Source organism: Opisthocomus hoazin, chromosome 2 (genome assembly GCF_030867145.1).
Source record: "Opisthocomus hoazin isolate bOpiHoa1 chromosome 2, bOpiHoa1.hap1, whole genome shotgun sequence".
Taxonomy (NCBI): Eukaryota; Metazoa; Chordata; class Aves; order Opisthocomiformes; family Opisthocomidae; genus Opisthocomus; species Opisthocomus hoazin.
In genome coordinates, this window is record NC_134415.1 from 126,871,479 (window position 1) to 126,894,961 (window position 23,483).

General features: G+C 44.9%; 2 protein-coding genes across 2 annotated transcripts in view; both read right to left on the reverse strand.

Moving 5' to 3' along the window:
* Window positions 1-10,319, reverse strand: part of CDC5L (cell division cycle 5 like) — a 36,060-nt gene extending 25,741 nt beyond the window's left edge. The window contains exons 1-9 of the mRNA XM_075414989.1: window positions 10,148-10,319; window positions 7,221-7,324; window positions 6,125-6,286; window positions 5,188-5,315; window positions 4,258-4,357; window positions 3,782-4,000; window positions 1,979-2,123; window positions 1,669-1,857; window positions 50-198 (exon numbers count right to left, since the gene is read on the reverse strand). Coding sequence (XP_075271104.1) covers window positions 50-198; window positions 1,669-1,857; window positions 1,979-2,123; window positions 3,782-4,000; window positions 4,258-4,357; window positions 5,188-5,315; window positions 6,125-6,286; window positions 7,221-7,324; window positions 10,148-10,192 — 1,241 coding nt within the window. The 5' untranslated portion in view covers window positions 10,193-10,319. The remainder of the gene's footprint in view (window positions 1-49; window positions 199-1,668; window positions 1,858-1,978; window positions 2,124-3,781; window positions 4,001-4,257; window positions 4,358-5,187; window positions 5,316-6,124; window positions 6,287-7,220; window positions 7,325-10,147) is intronic.
* A 1,526-nt stretch (window positions 10,320-11,845) lies between these two features.
* LOC104332771 (uncharacterized) lies at window positions 11,846-22,738 on the reverse strand. The gene is made up of 3 exons (XM_075414990.1): window positions 22,631-22,738; window positions 21,796-22,413; window positions 11,846-17,760 (listed from the first exon to the last, which is right to left on the reverse strand). Exons 1-3 carry the CDS (start codon window positions 22,671-22,673, stop codon window positions 15,101-15,103), a joined length of 3,321 nt encoding a protein of 1,106 aa, XP_075271105.1. The 5' UTR covers window positions 22,674-22,738; the 3' UTR covers window positions 11,846-15,100.
* Between the last annotated feature and the right edge of the window lie 745 nt (window positions 22,739-23,483).

Genomic DNA, 23,483 nt, shown 5'->3' on the forward strand with positions numbered 1-23,483 from the left:
TTCACTAGATACACACCCAGCCAAGCATCAACTAGAGAGTCCGTTTTACCTGAACGGTGTGGAAAGCACAGTGTTCGGAGTCTGAATGACCTGTTTCTGTGGTGTTACCCCCGAAAAGTCACTTTCGTGCAAGGGAGTGTTAAGGCCTCCTTTCAGGGGGGTATCCACGTTAGTGAGAGCCATCAAATTCTGTGCTTCCTGTATAACAGACAACACATGCAGTACATCACTAAGGCTTTCAGACTCATGCTCTACCATATGTGTTTAACAGACTCAGTAGCAGTAAGAACAGCTAAGAATTATATGAATATTAATCCATTTGTGGAAAACATTTAACACCTCTTACCACCCACACACTGGTATTCACAAACCCTATAGTTCCACTGAAAGGGATCTGAATCTTCATTTCCAGTAAAATATATTGTAAATTGGAATTGCAAAAATGAGTGGGTTACTTCATGTTTCAGTTTCCTTCGGTTTGCCAGACTCCATAAATCTGCAAGATTTATTAGTGACTGAATACTCAAGTCATCCTAAGGATCCTGATTTACAGAGGGAACAGCACACCTGCACTCTGAAATCCAACAACAATGAAATTTATCCAAATTGCACTTCAAAGAGAACGTTCCAAAACAGATGGTCATTATTCAGGTATTTGGTCCATGACTCAATTGGGCTTTTATGAATACCTCCCTATTTTTATTTTTTCTTTTTACTATGTAAAATAAAGGCACTCCAAAAATGAGCTGAAATAGTAGAACTACTGCATATAGCAATTACCTTCACAGGAGACTACTGACCTATCTACAGAAATGCATATATGCATAATACAGCAATATATGTGATGTCAAAGTACTTCATTTGAAGGTGAATGTGACCATTCCTGCAAACACTGAACAGAGACTTAGGTCACGATCTGTAGAGTCAGGAACTTTCTCTTTTCTCCTATCATGAAACAAAAACTGTAGAAATTCAGCTCATTATCAACATAGTTTTTTTTGTTGTTTGTTTTGCGGTGGGGTTTTGGGGGTGGAGTTTTGCTGATTTGCTTTAAACACTAGCTGCGCTGATTCCATTTCACCATTTCCCCATGCTCAACAAAACAATTACCCAACACTACCAGTTTTTGAAAGAACCCAGACACTCACACAATCAGTGCAACACAAATATACTTCAGAGGTTACAAGGGTAGGTTTTTGACGATCTTTGTCTTAAGTGGTTTTAAGCCAATAAAGTGCTAGGAAAATATTCTTGTATTGTTGTAGTTAGTTACTTCTTGTTAGCTGAAATAAAAGCTGAACAGCAAAACTAAGTAGGAAAAACATAAAAGACATTGTTTTAGGGACATGAACACCACGTACATTTTTATTGCTGAGAGGTACCCAAGAGAAGGGGAAATCATAAGACACTAGGAGAATGGTCATTGCTAAAAGTTGCATGCAATATATAATACAAAACAAAGTATCCTAGTGTTTTGAAGTATGGTGACAACTGATCAGAGAGAAGCGGATCGGCTTCTATGCCTTTCAGTGTGTCCTGGAGATCATGCGTCAATTTGAACTCCAGTACCGCACATAATCTAAGGAATATATCCATGGTACTTACACCTTCTACTCAGTTGACTACTGCACTAAAACTAAAAGCCCATTCTGTACATTTATACTCTACCTGCAAGATCCTGTCTTGTGCTGCTGGAGTTTTGGGAGTCCTTAGTGCTATGCTGCTGTTGGTCACATTGTATTCAGAGAGAAGAGTGCTGGAAGCCGAGTTTGTAATTCCAGATTCCTCAGCAGTCTGGCGTGCAATCTCACTTGCCTGGCCTACTTTTACAACTTCTTCAAGTTCTGCATCAGATATCTTTAAAAGAAAATTTCAAGGCATAGTAAGATAAAATACAACCACAAGACCCACTTAATAAACAGAAATCATTGATTGGCATTGGCCTTGTAAGTCGTTTATTGATAAAGGAACAGCTTACCTGAGGAGCTGGAAGCACTAGCTTACTTCTTTTTTTGGTAAACTCTGACACTCCACTGGTCTGTAGAATAGCTGAAGGCAAGTCTGACTCTTTTTTCCGTTTCATATGTTGTTTGTCTTTTTTGCGCTCTCTTCCCTCCCTTTCACTGTCATTATAGATAATAGAATCATTTTAGAACACACAGAACAGCTACAATGTAAAATAAACATGTGAAGAGCAAAAAGCCTGTAATCAAAAGCTGGATATGCTGAAAGAAAACATGTTGCAGGAAGAGTGAACCACCTTGTGGTGCAGAAGTTAAGCAATTAGATACGGTCCACAGACCTTACAGCAGAACCTACAACACGGTAGTGTAATGCTTCTAAATTCTGGAATTAGGCAACAGGTGGTTGATTCAGCTACATTCAGCAGGGTCACTGGAGCAAGAAAAAAAATGTCAGTCCAAAAATTCAGATAGCAGGAATCAGAGGATATGAACAGCCCCTTTTCCTCCAGCAGCTGCTACGAGAAGAACATTTTCTGTGGGATATGGGAACCTAGTTCTCTTCAATATTTAATGAAAACAGTATTTTCTTCAAACAGCAATGGAGTCAGACTCTGAAATCATAATTTAGTAACCCATGACAGTTTGCAGCCCCTGCCAGACCCTCTGAATGAAGAGCTGTACAGCAAGAATTAACTAGATACCAAGCCAATAAACCAAATAATACATAGACTGGACCTACCCTCTCAGTAAAAAGCAGCTGGCAGAAGTAGTGGGAAATGCAACTGAAGAATTAAATATGTGCCATACTGCTGATGATGAAGATGGACATACAGTTTCTCAACTCTACGTTTTGAGATTTTCTGGGGGGAGGGGAAGAAATTAAAGGTTTAAGGAGGTTCTACTCAAGAACAATTCCATCAAAAGTAATACTACAAGTAATATGTACTCCTGTAATCAATCTTAACAATGTTAATATGTGGAGAAAGGACTGCAAATGCAAAAGCTAGTCAACTGCTAAAAGAAAACGAACCTCAAAAAACCTTAAGATTACCATTTAGAGAGCAAGAATGTGCATGAGAAACTTTATTCTCAGGGAAAAAGGGTCAACTAGACCTATTTTGAAAGATAAAAAACACAGGAGATTGAAAAGTCAGAAGAAACCTGCACTAGTATTTGTCCCACACAGAACGCAACTCCTGCTTACATTGTATTTCAGACATTTCCAGGTCTTAACACTTCACAGAATCACAGAATGCTAGGGGTTGGAAGGGATCTCTGTGGGTCATCTAGTCCGATCCTCCTGCCAAAGCAGGGTCACCTACAGCAGGCTGCACAGGACCTTGTTCAGGCGGGTCTGGAATATCTCCAGAGAAGGAGACTCCACAACCTCCCTGGGCAGCCTGGGCCAGGGCTCCGTCACCCTCAGAGGGAAGAAGTTCTTCCTCATGCTCAGAGCAAACTTCCTAGGCTTCAGTTTGTGCCCGTTGCCCCTTGTCCTGTCGCTGGGCACCACTGACAAAGAGTTTGGCTCCATCCTCCTGACACCCACCCTTAAGATATGTATAGGCATTTCTAAGGTCCCGTCTCAGCCTTCTCTTCTTCAGGCTAAACAAGCCCAGCTCCCTCAGCCTCTCCTCGTAGGAGAGATGCTCCAGTCCCCTCACCATCCTCATAGCCCTCTGCTGGACTCTCTCCAGTAGCTCCTCAACTTTCTTGAACTGGGGAGCCCAGAACTTGACACAGTACTCCCGACACTTACATATATACGGGGTTTTTTTCAAATATACTGTTTCCTCCTTAGTATAACACACACTTACGATCTTAACTCTCCATCCAGGTCTTGCTGGCGTAACCTTCTGAAATCTGCATCCAGGGATTGGTAGTTTTCCTCTGATGTATCATAAAAACCAGGGGCAGGCTTCTTTTCAAATGGAATTTCTGCATTATAATCCACACCTCTCTTCTTTTTTCTTTTCTTCTGGATCTCAATTCCAGCAGCCCGAAGTTCTCGTCTTTTCTGGAGAGCAGCAAGTCGTCTAAGAGAACAGTAACACTACATGATTTAAAGTGCACACTTATAGGTGGCTCCCGTTTCCGAAGATCTGGTACTACTTTAACCAGTTGCTGCTGTGATAGGTCTGCACATATTTATACAAGAATCAAGCTCTTATCACACATGACTATCAAAAAGTCTGATTATGCAGTGACTTCAAGGCTGTGCCTGACTTTACACACTGTAAATGCTCCAGTCAACAAAAGCAGTCCCAGTACATGAAGCTAAGCATAAGCTTACCTAGCTTCTTCCAGCTGCTTCTCTCTTGCTTTTCTTTTGGCCTTCTTTCCCTGTGTATTAGCCAGACGAGCTCTAGCTTCAGATAGCATTTCAAGTTCATCTACAACAATGCAGATAAATACAGCTATGAATTTGCACTAAAAAATGAAAGTGAGGGAAATAGCAACATTAAGATCAGAAAGCAATATTTAAAAGCCAAATGAGTGTTTTCAGACCTGCCCGATCGCTAAACTAGTTCTCTCCAAGTTGCTCCAATGTATTTTATAAATCATTGGCCAGATGAAATGAAGACTTTAAGAAAAAATGCCTAAAGTTGAAAATAATTCAACTGATTTCTACAGCAAATCAAAATATCTACACAAAGGGGCAAACCAGCCACGCTAATGCAATTGTAATTTCATTTAGATCTTCATCTGAGAGTACTATATTGGGAGAATGTCTTAATTTCATTTACGTGCAGATTCAAAAGCACTGTCTGTGGTCCTGTGACTGTTCAAAAACACCGTTGATCCACTCCTGTAACTTCGCAATGTTTATTTTTCAGTTCGTAACATTGCTATGTGCAAGGAGAAAAGCCATGTAGTCCTCCTGTGCTTTAGCAGGGATTTATCTGGGGGGGTATTAGCCCATGGAAAAAGATGAAGGCACAGAAATAAGAATGCAAACAAGCAGAGCAGTTGTCACAGCAAAGAACTGTCAGTCATGGCAAGAGATGACAGATGAGAAGGCAGCAAACACATCAAGAACAGGAAAAGAAAACTGGAAAAGTGTAACTGATTGGCCAGATACAGAAATAAGACAAAACTCGTAAGAAAAAATGATGGGGGGGGTAGAGGACAGGCACAAAAGAAACCCAGAGTACAGAGGCTGTATAAAAAGAATGAACAAATCCAATTTCTGTCAAAAGTGGTAAAAAACCTCCTATCTTACCTTCATCCATGTCAATAGGATCTGGCCTGGCTGGTTTGGTTTCTGGATTTGGATCGATTTCTCCAGGTTTAAGTTTCCGAGGATCGTCAGCAGTTTCTTCCTCATTGTCTCTCTGAGCAGCTTTGTCCCTAAAACACATCGAATGTATCTATGTCACGACTAGTTCTTGGTCCCCAAAGACTGATCAAAAAAGTAACCTTGTACTAGGTATCATACATAAACCAGTTACACAACTGATTCACAAACATGCTACAGTTACATAATCTTAAATCAGACAAGAGAAAGAAGTCAATACAGTATTATATTAAAACAAGAAGATGTTATATAAAATACAGTATTGACAAAGCTAATAGTAGAGAACTCTCCTTGGGTAACCCTTAACAGTAAGGACAAGAATTCAAGCAGTGTGACAAACGAACAATCAAGAGTTTCCCATTACACTTTTATACTCAACCAATCACACCAGAATGAAGAAAGCTCACATGGGAAAACAGCACGTTCCTTCTCTTCTCATGGCCTAAAGAAACCCTTTGTAGCATAGGGATGACACACAACAACATGTGTTTTCTGTTGTCCTTTTTTCTTCTCTCTCACACACTCATTCTTGCTTATCAGCCAGCCAACAAATACCCAAACAAACCTGAAATGGAAGCCCATAAAACGCATCATTCTTGACACTCCTCTCGCCAGAACGACCAGAAGCAACACAGTATACATCTATCTCTACCCAAGACTGCTCTCCTAGGTTTCAGGAGCTTGTTCTTTCAAGCTAGACACATCAACTGAAAAGAAACGGTCCTTAAGGACTTGCTTACAAAAGGACTTGGTCACCTTGAAACCACCACACTTCAGCACCACGGGAGAAGGGAATGACACATGTATACAACAAACTCTCCACATTTTCCTGGTATGCATTTCTGGTAAAACAGTAACTCACAGCAGAAATTCATAGTGTTCCAAACACTGTGCAGCAGTTCTCCCAATAATTGGGGCAATGGTTCTCCACTGTGTTGGCATGAGCTTGGCCAGGTGCAACAGTTTCTCCTCCTCCTCCCGTGACCACTCTGTCTTTTTGATGCTCGGGTCTAGCCATTCATACCTGTCAAAAAGTGACAAAAAACTAAGGACCACAGATCCAAGCTATCCATTGATTTGTCTTGAATTAATTCAGAACAGCATTTAGCCAAATCATCACAATGAGATTTCAAAACCTTGTCACACAAGTTTCATAAATGCTTTCTCCTTACACAAGGATATTACTCCAGAGTATTTTTATGACACATGTATTTAGGCTTTAAAATTTATTATTTATCCATCATTTTTCATATAGATATTGACTCTTTTTCCTTTTGCCATCTCTGTTCTGGCAAAGTAAGGAGTCACAAAATTAATCCAGAAAAAGAAAAGTAAAAATCATAGCAACCAAAAGTACCAGAAATGGTAGATTTGTTTGGTCTGGAACCTTCAACAGTTATCTCACTAATCTTTATCTGTGCCAGTACTGTTACCTTTACACAGAAGCACTCTAATAAATATATGCAGTTCAGTACTCAAGAAACTAAGTCTGATTCTCAAATAGATTCATACTGCATGTATTTGCATCAGTTTTAAGCCTCTACTTTTTTATATTAAAAAAATGATATTCCACAGTGCAATTTCTAACATTTATCCTCAAGCAAAACTCTCATTATGAAAATTTAGAAAATTATCTGTAGATATCGAGGTTAGTATCTTACAATTTCAGTTCTTTGGTAACACTCACTGATTAAAAATGTGTAATTACAGGGGAAAAAATCATGTACACAATTCCAAGTGATTCTGCATTTGCTAGCACTGCAGTCACTGACAAAGAGAACATTTGGCTACTTTTGTTCAATTACCTTCCAGCAACAGGAATTCCAAATATCAACAATAGCAGAAATCAAACAATTTAAAACTATTGTTCCTCTGTGGACATAAATTAATCTGCAGTAATTTCTAAATTCCCACTAATTGCGAATCTCATATTCCCAGACATGGCACTTCTCACTTACCATCTGGCTTTGCACTGCTTTGCTGATTTTCTGTGCAATAAAGAGGCAATACGAGACCATTGGTTTTTGCCATATTTCATCACAGCTGCTTTCAGAATTTCATCCTTAAAAAAATATAATAAAATACTGTTATGGTTCACAAGAGTTTGCAAAACAGAAAGTTTGAACTCAAGCAGAGAATACAGTGGATTTCATCTAACAGGCTGACCCAGTGGAAACAGCACAGCGCTGCGGCTTCTTTTCTACTTTTTCTTCTCAAGATGAATGAGGAGCTTCATTTCAAAAGGCCAATGAAATGAATAAAGATTAAATGAAAAAGATAAATGATGATTATTGTGGCCAACTTCACAGATCCAACAGAATGTCCAAAATTATTACTTCCAATGCTCTGTAATGAAGTTTTTAAAGGTTCCATATGTCTTCCTGGTAGGACAGCAGTAAAGAGGTAGGGAAGTGTTTCTGTGGTAATGACATAACATTTGGAAAAAAAGTAGAACTGATCGATATCTTTTGGTGGCTTGTTTTAAATAAGACTATAAGATTTTTTTGTGGGGGGGCGTATTTTCACAGAATCACAGAATCACAGAATCACAGAATAGTAGGGGTTGGAAGGGACCTCTGTGGGTCATCTAGTCCAACCCCCCCGCCGAAGCAGGGTCACCTACAGCAGGCTGCACAGGACCTTGTCCAGGCGGGTCTTGAATATCTCCAGAGAAGGAGACTCCACAACCTCCCTGGGCAGCCTGTTCCAGTGCTCCGTCACCCTCAGAGGGAAGAAGTTCCTCCTCATGTTCAGACGGAACTTCCTGTGCCTCAGTTTGTGCCCATTGCCCCTTGTCCTGTCACTGGGCACCACTGAAAAGAGCTTGGCCCCATCCTCCTGACACCCACCCTTCAGATATTTGTAGGCATTTATAAGGTCCCCTCGCAGCCTTCTCTTCTTCAGGCTGAACAAGCCCAGTTCCCTCAACCTCTCCTCGTAGGGGAGATGCTCCATTTGCAAATTGAGTACTTACCTACCAATGGAATATGATGTTAAAAAAAAGGGTATCGCAAAAATAAAGGAACTTTACAGTAAGTTTCTCTTTTACAAGTAAAACTTAATATATCACTTAAATCTTCAGAATGTAACATCCAAAAGAGCTGATCCCAAGGCTTATAAACTTCGGGGGGGGGAGGCAGGGGGAAGGGGGAATAATGGATTCAGCTTGGGAACTAGGTTGTTCGTATACATCAAAGTGTGCACTGAGATTTGATCAAAAGCTGTAAGTCACATCAATTGTCTGTCAATCTATCCATCAACCCCTCTCTCCTCCCCCCTCCACCCCCCACCAGGTAAATGCGTTCATTTTTTCTGCTTTCCTCACAGGTCAGAAAGTGGTATTTTAAATGCATCAACACCATTCCTGCAGCCTTGTCAACCACAGATGTTCCTCTTCTGTATCCAGTAAGTACTTGTAGTTGTGTTCAGAATCTGTTCAGCTGCACAGTGCAAATGCTAGCCATCAAAGACAGACACTCCGTCCAGCAGCGGCATCTCTCAGAGCACACAGCACCTTCAACTGTAAGCTGTTGACAAACCCTGCTTTGAGCTGCTACAGAAAACAATTCATGTAATTTCTATTAAAAAAAAAAAATAATAAATCCTCTCTTGTTTTTTTACAATTTACTCAGTGTTATATGGCACGCAGTACCCATACTGATGATATTAGCAAGCTCTTATGCAAGTAATTGGTCATTTTCCTAACGACCTGGTACCAAACGGTTCCAATTTCTAGTAATTTTCATGTTGTATGTAAAATCAAAATGTTAATAAAAAAATTAGCACCAAGGAGAGCTATTTCATCTCTGGTACACAAAAATGGGTGAAACACTGATCTATTTAACCCACTGCTGTTTCTTTAAGTCACCAAAATCAGTCAACTGTGGAAGACCATAAGAACAGGGTAAGCACACAGTGGTTCTTCCTGTCCTGACCTCCAATTTAACAGCCTCCTGGCATGCAGCTGGTAGACCACAAGTGGTTAAAAGCACATGCAGTCCATTTCCCAGCACATTCATCTTCCATTAATTTTCCTCACTGTTTTTTGGAACTATGTACATGTCTAGTGTTCACAGTATACAGTGGCAGAGTTCTAGGTTTAACAGTGTCAGTTACCTCCTTCTGCTTTAAGCATGCCATCTAATAAAACTTACATCCTTGATTTCCCATGTTGTTTTCCTTTTCACGATCACTTGCAGTTCTGCAAGCATGCGATGGCGAAAATGGTGGAGAGGGGTGGGGTATTTTTGCTCTTTTTTGAATGGCACATAAATTTCTGGGTACAAAACACTTCAGGCTGCAGATGAGGAGCCCATACCCATCTTTGCCACTCCTGCATTCAGAAGGATACTCAAGGGCAAGAGAGTCCAGTTCCCTCATACCCCCAGAGAATAAGAACCTTGCCTATGCAGTGTAAGACACACTCCAGCCTACGAAAGGGACGTCTCCGAGGACACCACGGCCCACGCATCCCCTACGGCTGCTTGGAGGACGGTTTCTCCAGGGACAGGGACAGGACACAGGCATGGCTGAGCTTCCTGTCCTCCTCGTGTTGGGGCAGCAGCCTTCAGGAGAAACACCACCGATCTGACCTCTGCCCACTAGGGCAGGGGAAGAGGACGAATGTCCAGGCTTCTGAGGAATCAATCCCCCCAAAGCCACCGTGCCTGCAGACGCCTAACCCGCTACAGAGGATACAAAAACATCCCAATGCCCCTCAGCCCCGACACTGTTACAGGACGCCCCTCCACATGAGGCCCCTGCGCATGCGCACCACCACCCGTCCGCTAGCGCCTGCGCACAAGCACAGGAGCCCCCCCGCCCCCTCAGGCCGCTGAGGCCCAGCCCTCGGGGGGGTGAGGGATTAAGGCGAGCACAGTCCTACCTCGGTGTTCCGCCACACACCGCCTTTAATCATAATCCGCGGCATCTTGGCGGCGAAAGGGCTCGAAGTCCTGCCGAGAAAAAGCGGGGAAAGGAAGGAAACGCCGCTCGCCTCAGCGGGGCCGGCCGAGACCCCGCGCAGGCGCCCTCCGCGCTGACTCTGCGCAGGCGCACAGGGGAGACAGCGACCGCCGCGCCGGGGAGGGGCGGCACCGCTGGCGCAGGCGCACAGACGACAGGGAAATGGCGGGTTGCTGCTCTGCGCATGCGCAGGCTCCGCGGCGCTGCGTCTCCATAGGCGGGGGTTTCGGGAGGGCGCTTTTGCGCTAGCGCCACCTGTTGGCTGGAGGTGCGCACGGCGGAGGGGTCCGGGCTTCAACGATTAAGAAACTATTCATTAAGTTGCGTCAAATCCCCCAACGGCCACAAATGGGGAAGGAAGGGGACAGCAGAAGAAAATCAGATTTCACCCATGTTACAGCTACAGTGTGTTTGGTTAATCTGAGAAAAACCCCGTGCATTTACATGGGCAGGCTGTAGCCCAAATGAGAACTGCGACAACCGCGTACAGTAACAGAATTTAACACCTGTTAAGTTTTATATTTTAGGCTCCCTAGCAGCGCGCAGAGATCTCCACACCACGCTGCCAGCGGCGACAGGGTTGGGAAGGATTTCAACCCCCCTAGTTTTTCTTAACTCGGGCACAGCTAAGCCCAATTTCTGGCACTGGGTCCACAGAGTTTAACGAGTTGTCAGCCAACATGGTTTTTGGATTAAACCATAAGTAGGTGAAAAAGGCCAGATAGTAGACAGTTTGTACTTATGTTTACACCTATGAGAGTTAATTAATAATTTTTCAGGCAGGTGAAGTCTTCCCGTGTCATCCATTGACCAGCAGCAAAACTGGGCTTCAGCAAGAAGACCACGGAGAAGCTGCGTTTCTTTACTGGTTTATGGTTACCAACGTTTCCAACGGCAGCTGAAAGCAGAGGCTGTTGCACTACCTCTTCCACCACCGCTTCTGCAACGCAAACGCTGCCTGAGCAGGCTCTGAAGTTCCCAGCTGGGTGCCAATGCACTGAGCTGCTGTTGCGTTTGTCACCCTAACTTATTCCTTGACATGGGATTAGCAGCAGCTGCTGCTACTTCAAAACAGCTGCTGAGCTTTCCCCACTTCTCTTTCTAAATAAAAAAAATATAAAAATGTTTTACTTCCTTCCTTGTTTTGGAGACAAATCTGGTTGGTGGTTAACCATATTGCAGCATGGCCTTACTCACCTATATTAGTTTACTTCGCTCTGTGTTCAACTCTTACTTATTTAGTAGATGCACAGCAGATAAAATGACACCTATCTGCTCAAGCTGTTTGACATTAGTGTGATTTCCTATTATATTTTAGTGTTGTGTCCAAATTCAAGATGTGTTCATGCAGAAAATCAAGCAAACTTTTTTTGGTTGAAAGAGAAAACTTCATAGTATGATTTAAGAAGGCTTTGATTTTTGTTAAAGCTTTGCAAGAATAAAAAATACCACACTTCCTGCTAGTAAAAAAAAAAAAGTCAAGAACAGCCTGTGTCCTTATTTTCAAACGAGTATGCCTTTACATTTACATTTCTCTGACTCAGCAGACGGAGAATCGCTTCCATCCCCAAAAGTGCAGTGCATTGTATAAGGAACAGAGGGGAACCTCACCAGTCATGAAATATTTATTTATTTACCCGGAATAATTATTTCTACAAACTCATCAAGCTCCATCTGAAAATGTCTTCTGTTGTCCTTACAAGTAAAAAAAACTTATGCTGTTTACAAACTCTTCTAAAAATTTCCTTCAATGAATTTATCCCCCTTAAATCGTGCTCCCTTCTTAAATCATTGTACATCAGACTTTTAAACAATTATTCTCTATCATAGATTTAGCTTTCCTAGTCTCATCTGATGTACAAGCTTATAATTATCTTCACCATTTTTGTTTCCTCTTTGTACCTGTTCTTTTGAATTTTTCTTCAAATAAATGATCAGAATTGTACAGTAAAGCAGGTAAAAATTCCTCCACGCTTGTAGAATAATGTCAGTATTTCCCAGAAATGCTTTTCTCTGTTCATATCAGGATAACAATCTTCTTTCTCACAACTGTATCAGGTGGTTAGCTCAATCATTCTAAGATCCGAATCACTCATTCCCAAATGGTGACTTCCCAGCTTGAGGTAAAAACATCTGCAAGCCCCTAGGGTTCAGAGTTGCAGATATTTACGTGTCTGATTTCACTGCAACTACACAGAACTAGATCGCTTAAATGCCTTTGCTGATCTAGCCTTAAATACATCCATATATCTACTCACGAGTTTCAGTCCACTCTTGGAAAACTGCGTTCCGAATCACACAGTGGCTGCAGGAGGCCATCTAGTCCAAACCCCCTGCTCCAGCAGGGACACCCAGAGCCGGCGCCCAGGACCACGTTGAGATGCTTTTTGAGTATCTCCAAAGAGGGAAACTCCACCACCTCTCTTGGCAACCATTTCCAACCTGTCTCCTACGTTACCAGAAAGCCTCTGCAAGATAATATCTACTAAAGAAAAGCACACATTTGAGAGCAGTAAAAAAGCAGTGGTAGATACATGATTACATTCTCTAAATTAAGCCATAGGTTTACTCTGCTGTTTCACAGACCGAACTGTAACAGCCGGGGAGAGTTGGCACCAGCCCTTTACCACTGTCTTTCCTCATACAAGAAGGTAACACCGCTGTTATCAATGCCACCGAATCACAGACAGTGATGCCCGGAGTTTTGAACACCATGTAACTCTAAAACAAGCAAAGATTTGTCTAGATTTGAAAAAGGGGAAGCATCTATCTGTGCTCATCATACCAGGTAACAACTGCTGTTTGGCACAACTGGTCCTTACACACGGTATTTTAGAGGTGGAGTAAAGCTCTTTAACAAAATAAATTTCACCGTTCAAGATACTGCTGAGGTTTTCAACATAACCTAAGTATTTTTAGTAAGTGGTTAACAGAGTAGTCCAGTGATGACTGGTGTTCGTCACAGGCTGGTATTGGGACTGGCACTGTTTAACATCTTTGTCGGCAATGTGGACAGTGGGATTGAGTGCACCCTCAGCAAGTTTGCCAAGGACACCAAGCTGAGTGGTGCGTCAACACGCTGGAGGGAAGGGATGCCATCCAGAGGGACCTGGACAGGCTTGAGAAGTCCAACAAGGTTAAGTGCAAGGTCCTGCACATGGGTTGGGGCAATCCCAAGCACAAACACAGGCTGGGTGGGGAACAGATTGAAAGCAGCCCCGAGGAGGAGAACTTGGGGGTAGTGGGGGATGAAAAGCTGGACATGACCTTGGCAGTGTGCCCTCACAGCCCAGAAGGCCAACTGTACCCCGGGCTGCACCCCCAGCAGCGCTGGCACAGAGTGAGGGAGAGGATTCTGCCCCTCTGCTCAGCTCTGGTGAGACCCCCCCGGGACTCCTGCGTCCAGCTCTGGAGCCCTCAGCACAGGACAGAGCTGGAGCTGTTGGAGCGGGGCCAGAGGAGGCCACAAAAATGATCTGAGGGCTGGAACCCCTCTGCTGCCAGGAAAGGCTGAGAGAGCTGGAGCGCTCTCCTTCTCTGGAGATATTCAAGACCTGCCTGGACAAGGTCCTCTACAGCCTACTGTAGGTGACCCTGCTTCGGCAGGAGGGTTGGACTAGATGACCCACAAAGGTCCCCTCCAACCCCTACCATTCTGTGATTCTGTTCAGCCTCGAGAAGAGAAGGCTGCGGGGAGACCTGAGTGCAGCCTTTCAGTACCTAAAGGGGGCCTGTAAGAAAGATGGGGACAGGCTTTTTACCAGGGCCTGTTGCGATAGGACAAGGGGTAATGGCTTCAAACTGAAAGAGGGGAGATTTAGATCAGATACAAGGAAGAAATTCTCTACTCTGAGGGTGGTGAGGCCCTGGCCCAGGCTGCCCAGAGAAGCTGTGGCTGCCCCCTCCCTGGCAGTGTTCAAGGCCAGGTCGGACGGGGCTTGGAGCAACCTGATCTGGTGGAAGGGGTCCCTGCCCATGGCAGGGAGAGTGGAACGAGATGATCTATAAGGTCCCTCCCAACCCAAACCATTCTCTGATTCTTTGAAAAGTATGATATTGTCTATTTTAAGAAACAAAGAGCACAGTAACTACCAGCCTGAGAAAAGATAAGGCATTTCACACTAGATTAACATTAGACATTACACAAAATTCATGTAGATTGATTTAAGGATTCTAACTATCATAAAGTATCTTATTAAGAACAATATAATTTCTTTCACACTACTCAAAGAATTATCAAAAGTACAGACAAGATAACTGTCTACAGAAAACATTTTCATATCCCAGTTATCCAGTGATGAAACAAATTTTTAGTTTCTGTAATTTTCTGAGATACTATTTTTTTTTCTCTTGCAGGTAATGCAAGAGAACCTGGGAGTAGCAAATGCCACGTTCACCACATGTGAGGTAGCATTTAGCCTCCAAACAAATTGACAATTTTGAAATGAAAAGTTATTGCTATACAGTATAATGTGCACTTCCCTCCCTTCCTTTAAGCCTTCTTTCAGTCAGACAACAGATTTAATTAATTTTTTACAAGAAAATTAAATGGCACTTCATTTAACTTTTAACAGAGTAACTGTTTAAACTGATAAACATTGGCCAAACCACAACTGACCTCATAGTATTAAGAAGTTATCGAAGCGTAAGAAAGTGCCTCCAAGATCTTTCTTAGCACAGCCTGTGCTAGAACTGAAGCTCTTGGAAGAGCCTGGAGCAAACCAGTACCCTGAGTTTCATTGTCTGGATCAAAACACTGGATGCATCCACTACCATCCATTGTTTTGGAGACAGCAGGGGAATGTAAAGCAATGAACAAATTCAAGACGTGCAAACATCTCCAGAACCGAGTGCCAAATTGCAATTCCCAAGTTTACATTCCAAGCTTATGTTGCCGCTTATGCTTTTCCAGAATTTTTTTGGTAGGCAGCGTCACATTACACTTTCCACACTTGTACATTTTTTTGTGTGTTTTTACATGCTTCTGTAAAGCACGTTTATCTAACGTAGAAAATTTACACCTTCTGCAGCGCAGCTTTAAATGAGTCATTAAGTGGCGCTTCAGGTGGCTCGATGTGCGGAAAGCAACAGCGCACTGACCGCACTTGAACGGCTTCTCCCCTGTATGAATTCTCAAGTGTGGCTTCAGGTTTCCATTGTGGGCCGTGGAATAGCCACACTCCTCACACGTGTATGTTTTGACAGGTAGCTGCTCGTGTTTGTAGGCACAGCTGGTAGATGAGCTTTCCCCACAAGAGTGCGAAGCCAGATGCCGTTTCAAGGCCAGCCATTTGTTTGTCGAATAGTCACAGTTCCTGCACTTGAGATGCTCCGTATTAAAATGCGTGACTCTATGCCTTTTCAGGTGACTGGAAGTACGAAACTTCTTCTGACAAACACTGCAGCTGTAAGGTTTCTCACCTGTGTGAGTTCTTACATGTAGTTCAAGGTTGCTTAAAATGTAAGTAGTGTACTCGCACTCTGCACACTGATAGAATCGCGTCTGACTTTGTGCTAGCAAATCATATTCTTTGCCCCTCTGGAAATCTGGCTGTACCCCACAGACTTCCGAACTGAGCAAGGAATGGATGCTATTTGAACCTTCCAAGGAACCAAAATCTCTTTCTGGACACATGCCTACCTGCATTTCATGATGCAATTCAAGGTTCTCTAAATAGCTATCCACATAGAGGCAATGGCCAAACTCGTATCCATTCTTTATGTGAATTCGGCTGTGTTTCTGCAAATGGTTTGACGTTTTAAATGCCTTCTTGCATTCTTTACACACATACGGTCTTTCATCTGTATGTATATTTTGGTGCAGCTTGAAGTCACTATGAACAGCAGTAGTGTAACTGCAGTGTTGGCACTTGTACATTTTGAACGCAGACAAATCGGAAGGCCACATATCCTTTAAGTTTTCCACGAATCTATGATATACATCATCATCTTGAACTTGTGAATGAGAGGCCTTGGAGTTGAAGAGAGATTCCTCTTTGCAAATGACAGTGTCCATTTTGTATGAATTCAGAGGAATTTGTGATCTATTCCCACTAACAGGTAAGCTGTTGCTTCCATGGCTGTTTTCCGGCAATTTCTTTCCAGAGCACATTTTCTTCTTGTCCCACACATCGCCTGTCCGCTCAAACTCTACTTCTGAAGCCAGCATTCCCCCACCGAGACAATCATTTTCTTTACCAGAAAGAGACAGAGAAACACGATCCTGGGAATCACTGTTAACTTTGCGTATTTTGCTTCTGCGATACTCCTTGCTTTGATTCGTGTAACCATCACCAGTAGCCTTAAACTGTTTGTGACATTTCTTATGAAAGCTGAGATGTCCTCTAGTATAAAACACCATGTTACACTCATCACATGTGTAATTCTTTACAGGTCTTTGAGTTCTCTTTCTTCTGCTTATGAATTCCAGTTGCTGCCTTTGGCATGTTTCTTTGCCTGCATGTAATCTGCTGTGTCTCTTTAACCCGGTGGTGCTTGCGAATGCTACCTGGCAGAACTCACAGGAATATGGTTTAGCCCCTGTGTGTATGTAGCTATGCCTTACCATGCTTGCAAAATATAATGAAAAAAAGGTGCAAAACCTGCACTGGTAGAGCTTATAGCCAGCATGCCAATACATGTGATTTAACAGATAGGATAAGCTAATGCAGGAGTAATCACATTGAGGACACTGGTAAGGTGGTCTCTCTTTATGTCCCTTCACGTGACGAATAAAAATCCTAGGATTTGTTGAAGCAAAGAAACAAATTTTGCAGGAAAAACTAACCGGCATACCCAGAGGTGTAAAGTCCCTTTCAATTTTGATGAAAAATTTCTCATATTTACTTTCTTTTTTCTTGGTCTCAGATTTTCTTTCTTCAGATCTTCTCTGCCTAACTTTTCTCGCATTCATTCTATTTTTTCTTGCCCTTTGCAACTTAGTCATTTTCTTATGAAATTTAAGGTGATTCTTAAGATTGACATGAAAGAAAAAGGTCCTTTTACAAAAGCAACATTTATGTATTTTCTTATCTTTATGTGCTGAATAAACATGTTTCTTTAGATGTGCACTGCATTTATATGCACAGCCACAAAACCTGCACTTCAGTCTTTCCTGCTTATTTATAAAACAAGATGCTTTAGAAAGAGGTCTGATGGTCACACTATTACTTAGCCATGCTAAACCCTCTTGCTGGCTTTGCAGTTCTTTTGGGCTTACATGAGGAGAAACCACATTTTGCTGCTGACATCTTTTTTTAGGAAATGGTGTTAATATCTTATAAATATGCTGTCCAGTAGTATTTGATTCAGCAGAAGTGGAAGCGATCATCTCCAGTTTCCCTACGTCTTCTAGCAATTCTTCTGAAGTAGGAGAACATCCATTAAGAAACGGAGCAGAACAATTATAGGTAAATTTCACTTCTTCTTTCAAGCCATGTTCCAAATGTGAACTCAGAGTTTCATCTTCAAAGTTGCTTCTCTGTGTTTTACTGTTAATAGCTTCATTGTCTCCATTCTTTGAAGAACCAAGATCTACAGAGGGATAAAAAGTCACATGCGTGACATTTTATACAATCACCAATATTCACGATTAATTGGTCATAATAATCCCAAATTGTCTAACTACTATCTCCACTTCTTTCCCAACGTCCTTCTCCATGCTTTCCCCGCCAAACCTTAAAAAATATTTTAAGAGAAGAAATCCAGGAGCCTCCTTCTTTCCACTTCCTCTTTTCACTCAAAGCTCTAAATTTCACAGGACAGGACTGCATCCCCTACAGTCTTCAAAGAAACAGCTTTATGCCAGAATTCCTGTGAAAGTACTGTCACCAAACTTTGCTAGGCCTCCATTCTCACAAGTACAATGGTCCTTCTGCTGTCTTCTGCCTGCTAGCAGGGAGAGTACTCTTAGTAATTCTCTACGCCTTTCTTGCTGAACGTCTTCCATCTGCTACATGGAATAGTGGAGTCTAAACCTAAATTATGCCTCTCCCAGTCTCTGATTGTATTGATGAGAGTAACTGCCTGTTGGTTTTCTCTCCCTAATATCTCCAGTTGGGACAAAAAAGCCTTTAACCCAAGTTTTTATTTTCACATCACAGAATCACAGAATGGTTGGGGTTGGAAGGGATCTCTGTGGGTCATCTCGTCCAGCCCTCCTGCTGAAGCAGGGTCACCTACAGCAGGCTGCACAGCACCTTTGCCCTAACGAAAGGCTGCCCTTTTGCAAACTGCAGAAGAATGAAACAGTACCAACTCATGGTGGTTTCACGACTTTTCACAGGAATCTGTGAAACAACTAAGCCTACTCCAGCCAATATTCTCTTTCTGCTGCACACAACATTAATCTGCATTGAAATGGCTCAGAGACTGGTGCCATCGGTGGAATTTTGGTTTCTTTGATCATGGGGAGGTTTACATGGCACCAGGCCTGCTGGTGACAGATGGAGTCCAGCTGTCACAAAGGGGAAAAAGTATTCTTGCCCACGACCTGGCAGGGCTCACTGAGAGGGGCTTTAAACTAGGTTCGAAGGGGGAAGGGGATATAACCAGGCTCACTAGAGATGAGCCCAGGCGTGGCATGCCAGTGTCGGGGGTGAGACTGATAGCCCAGCTCAAGTGCATCTACACCAATGCATGCAGCATGGGCAATAAACAGGAGGAGCTGAAACCCATTGCACAGCAGGACAGCTATGACTTGGTCGCCATCACAGAAACCTAGTGGGATGACTCTCATGACTGGAGTGCTGCGATGGATGGCTACAAGCTCTTCAGACGGGATAGGCGAGGAAAGAGAGGCGGTGGGATGGCTCTGTATGTTAGGGACTGCTTCGATTGTATAGAGCTCAATGATTGTGATGACAAGGTCGAATGCTTATGGGTAAAGATGTGGGGGAAAGCCAACAAGGCAGACATCCTGCTGGGGGTCTGTTATAGACCACCCAACCAGGATGAAGAAGCAGATGAAGTTTTCTACAAGAGGCTGGCAGAAGTCTCACAATCGCTAGCCCTTGTTCTCGTGGGGGACTTTAACTTACGGGACATCTGCTGGAAATACAACACAGCAGAGAGGAAACAGTCTAGGAGGTTCCTGGAGCATGTGGAAGATAACTTCCTGACGCAGCTGGCAAGTGAGCCTAGCAGGGGAGGTGCCTCGCTAGACCTGCTGTTTACTAAGAGAAGGACTGGTGGGAGATGTGGTGGTTGGAAGCTGTCTTGGGCTTAGCGACCATGAAATGACAGAGTTCTCGGTTCGTGGTGAAGTTAAGAGGTGGGCCAGCAAAACCACCACCATGGACTTTCGGAGGGCAGACTTTGGCCTGTTCAGGAAGCTGGTTGAGAGGGTGCCCTAGGAGAGAGTGCTGAAGGGCAAAGGGGTTCAGGAAGGCTGGACATTCTTCAAGGAGGAAGTCTTAAAGGCACAGGAGCAGGCTGTCACCATGTGCCGCAAGACGAACTGGTGAGGAAGACGACCAGCCTGGCTGAACAGGGAGCTCTTGCTGGGACTTAGGAAAAAAAGGAGGCTCTACCACCTATGGAAGAAAGGGCAGGCAACTCAAGAGGAGTACAAGGGTCTTGTTAGGTCATGCAGAGAGGAAATTAGAAAAGCAAAAGCCCAGCTAGAACTCAGGCTGGCCACTGTTGTAAGGGACAACAAAAAATGTTTTTACAAATACATCAACAACAAAAAGAGGGCCAATGAGAGTCTCCATCCCTTATTGGATGCAAGGGGCAATATTGTCAACAAGGATGAGGAAAAGGCTGAGGTACTTCATGCCTTCTTTGCCTCAGTCTTTAATAGTCAGACTGGTTATTCCCAGAGTAGTCAGCCCCCAGTGCTGGAAGATGGGAAAGCAGAGCAGAACAAATCTCCCATAATCTAAGAGGAAGCAGTTAATGACCTGCTATGCCACCTGGACACTTACAAGTCTAAGGGGCTGGACAGGATCCACCCAAGAGCGCTGAGGGAGCTGGCGGAGGAGCTGGCCAAGCCACTCTCCATCATCTATCAGCAGTCCTGGCCAACAGGAGGTCCCAGGTGACTGGAGGATCGCCAGCGTAACACCCATCTACAAGAAGGGCTGGAAGGAGGATCCTGGGAACTACAAGCCTGTCAGCCTGACCTCGGTGCCAGGCAAGATTATAGAGTGATTCATCCTGAGTGTGCTCACCGGGCATGTGAAGGACAACCAGGGGATCAGGCCCAGCCAGCATGGGTTCATGAAAGGCAGGTCCTGCCTGACCAACCTGATCTTCTACGACCAGGTGACCTGCCTAGTGGATGAGCGAAAGGCTGTGGGCATCATCTACCTAGACTTTAGTAAGGCCTTTGACACTGTTCCCCACAGAATCCTCCTGGAGAAACCAGCTGCCCATGGTTTGGATGGGTGTCCTCTCTGCTGCATAAAGAACTGGCTGAATGACCGAGCGCAGAGAGTGGTAGCGAATGGAGTTAAATCCAGCTGGTGGCTGGTCATGAGTGGTGACCCCAGAGCTCAGTATTTGGGCTGGTCTCGTTTACTATCTTTACCAGTGATCTGGATAAGCGGATGGAGAGCTCCCTCAGTAAGTTTGCAGATGACAACAAGCTGAGCGGGAGTGTCCATCTGTTTGAGAGTAGCAAGGCTCTGCTGAGGGATCTGGACAAGCTGGGTCAATGGGCTGAGGCCACCATATGACCTTCAACTAGGCCAAGTGCCAGGTCCTGCACTTGGGTCACAATAACCCTATGCAACACTTCAGGCTTGAGGAGGAGCGGCTGGAAAGCTGCCTGTCAGAAAAGGACCTTAAGAGTGTTGGTCGACAGCCGGCTGAACATGAGCCAGCAGTGTGCCCAGGTGACCACGTAGGCCAACGGCATCCTGGCTTGGATCAGGAATAGTGTGGCCAGCAGGAGTAGGGAGGGGATCGTGCCCCTGTACTCGACACTGATGAGGCCGCACCTCGAGTACTGTGTTCAGTTTTTGGTCCCTCACTACATGAAGGATATTGAGGTGCTGGAGCGTGTCCAGAGAAGGACAACAAGGCTGGTGAGGGGTCTGGAGAACAACTCTTACGAGGAGCGGCTGAGGGAGCTGGGGCTGTTTAGTCTGGAGAAGAGGAAGCTGAGGGGAGACCTCATTGCTCTCCACAGCTACCTGAAAGGAGGTTGTAGGGAGGTGGGTGTTGGTCTCTTCTCCCAAATAACTAGGGACAGGATGAGAAAGAGTGGCCTTAAGTTGTGCCAGGGGAGGTTTAGATTGGATATCAGGAAAAATTTCCTTCCTGAAAGAGTGGTCAGGCATTGGAATAGGCTGTCCAGGGAGGTGGCTGAGTCTCCATCCCTGGAGGTGTTTAAAAACCATGTAGATGTGGCACTTCATGATATGACTTAGTAGGAATGGTGGTGCTGGACAGATAGTTGGACCTGATGATCTTAGAGGTCTTTTGCAACCTATGATTCTATGATATGCTTACTCTAAAATAAATGGGTCTGACACTCTTCCTATAAACTTTTCTACCTATTTTAACAACTTGAGATTTACCAGACTTCTTAAAACTCTTCAAATAATCTTATTAACCACTTACCTTCCATTTCAGCAATTGTCTCCATCTCCTTATGGATTTCTGGTTGGTTCTCTTGACTGCCATCAGAAGGAACGCTTGCAGCACTGACAAGTTCCTCTTCATGTCTGGATATCGCTGCCAATGCCAACAGTCTGCTTGTCTCTATGGTCTCATCACTGCCAGCAGAGGAGAGGAGAGGAGGAATAGTCTGAAAGCCGCCAGCACCATCACATTCTCTTCTGTCACTGGTTTTGTCTATCTCTGTAACCTCTGTTTTGCAAGACGATGCAGGTAACACATAATTTTGACTATCTGTAGTCATGCCTACATCACACCAGTCACTCGAAGATGGCTTTGATCTGTCACACACACTCTCAGCAATGCATTCTTCTCCAGGGTGTTTCATGCTACTGTCCTCATTTGAAGCAGTCTTGTTTTCTTCCCAAATGCTTAAACTTTTGCTGTCATTTGAAGGAAAACCGCCTTTTAAGAAAACGCTGCTGTCGAAGTTCCACTCCTCCTCCTCCTCCTTCACCTGGAGGACCGGCGCCACCTGCTCCTCTGCGCCATTCTGGAGGAAGTCCTCATCGCTCAGCACAAAGACAGTGATCGGGAGAACGATTTCGAAGACATCCGACTCTGAGGGCAGAGGAACAGAGCATTTAGCTCACTTCTGAAACACCTGAAGCAGCCGCCGGTCGCCGACCCCCCCGCCGAGACCGCGCGCCGCCCCGTGCGCATGCGCAGGCCCAGGCCGCCACCGCGCTGATGAGGGGTATCCGGGCCCCCCCTCCCGGTCCCTCGCGCCCCTCAGCCCCCGCCCGGCCGTGTCCCTGCCAGGGAAACGGGCACCTACCGCTATCGTCCGCCGGCTCCGCGCCCTCCCGCCCCACCGACATCTCCCGCTTCGGCCCGGCCTGCACCGCGCCGCCTCCACGCTCCGACCAGCTTCAGGCCCGCGGCCGCAACTCCCCGGCGCATGCGCCGGCCTGACGCGCGTGCGCACAGGGGAGCGGAAAGGCGCTGCCCGGCGCGCGGTTTCCCAGCGGCCAGAGGAGAAGAGATGGCGGGGGGGGGAGGAGCTGGGGGTGAGCGCGGCTGCTGCCTTCTGATTGGAGAGGGCGGCAGGGGGCGTGGCCTGGGAAGGGGGTGGGGTACCGCCTCACCGAGGTGTTTGTGTGCGCAAGGCTTGGCGAGCTGCGTTGTGTGGTAGCGCGACTGCTTTTAAGTGGTTTAAAAATCGGTTTAATGGCCCGTTCCCTGGAGCAGAACGCCCGAGCTGTGGGTGGGGAGGGGTTTTCAAAAGCTCGGCAAGGTTTATTTCCATTTTAAGCAAAGCAGAAATGTGAGGCAGCCCATGCACCAGGCGGTGCAGGGCTTGGACCTCTCCGTAGGCAGAAACGCGGGAGGCATTTCCGCGGTCCGGCCGTAGAAACCCGCGCTTCCTTCGGCCCTTCCTCTCGGGAGGTCTGAGAGCACGCGGGGGAGGGGAGAGGCTGTTGCAGAGCGGGTCTGGGGATGTGTTTGCTGGGTGAGAAGGGGGGGGCTGCTGGGTCTCCAGAGCAGCTTGCCTAGACTGCTGTTACCATAGGTGTCACGGAAAATCCCTCAGAGATGGCTTCAGGAGTGAACTGCAGAGTGTGTTGGTGAGGGTCTGAGCTCAGGAATTTCTGTGCTGCTTTCCCGAAGGACATACAGCAAGAAGGGTT

What these genes read in the sequence shown, in the direction of transcription:
- LOC104332771 (XM_075414990.1), bottom strand. Translation starts at nt 22,673, where the DNA reads ATGTCGGTGGGGCGGGAGGGCGCGGAGCCGGCGGACGATAGCG. An exon ending in GGAGCCGGCGGACGATAGCG is followed by an intron (nt 22,414 to 22,630) that starts GTAGGTGCCCGT and finishes CTCTGCCCTCAG; the next exon opens with AGTCGGATGTCTTCGAAATC. An exon ending in GACAATTGCTGAAATGGAAG is followed by an intron (nt 17,761 to 21,795) that starts GTAAGTGGTTAA and finishes ATCCCTCTGTAG; the next exon opens with ATCTTGGTTCTTCAAAGAAT.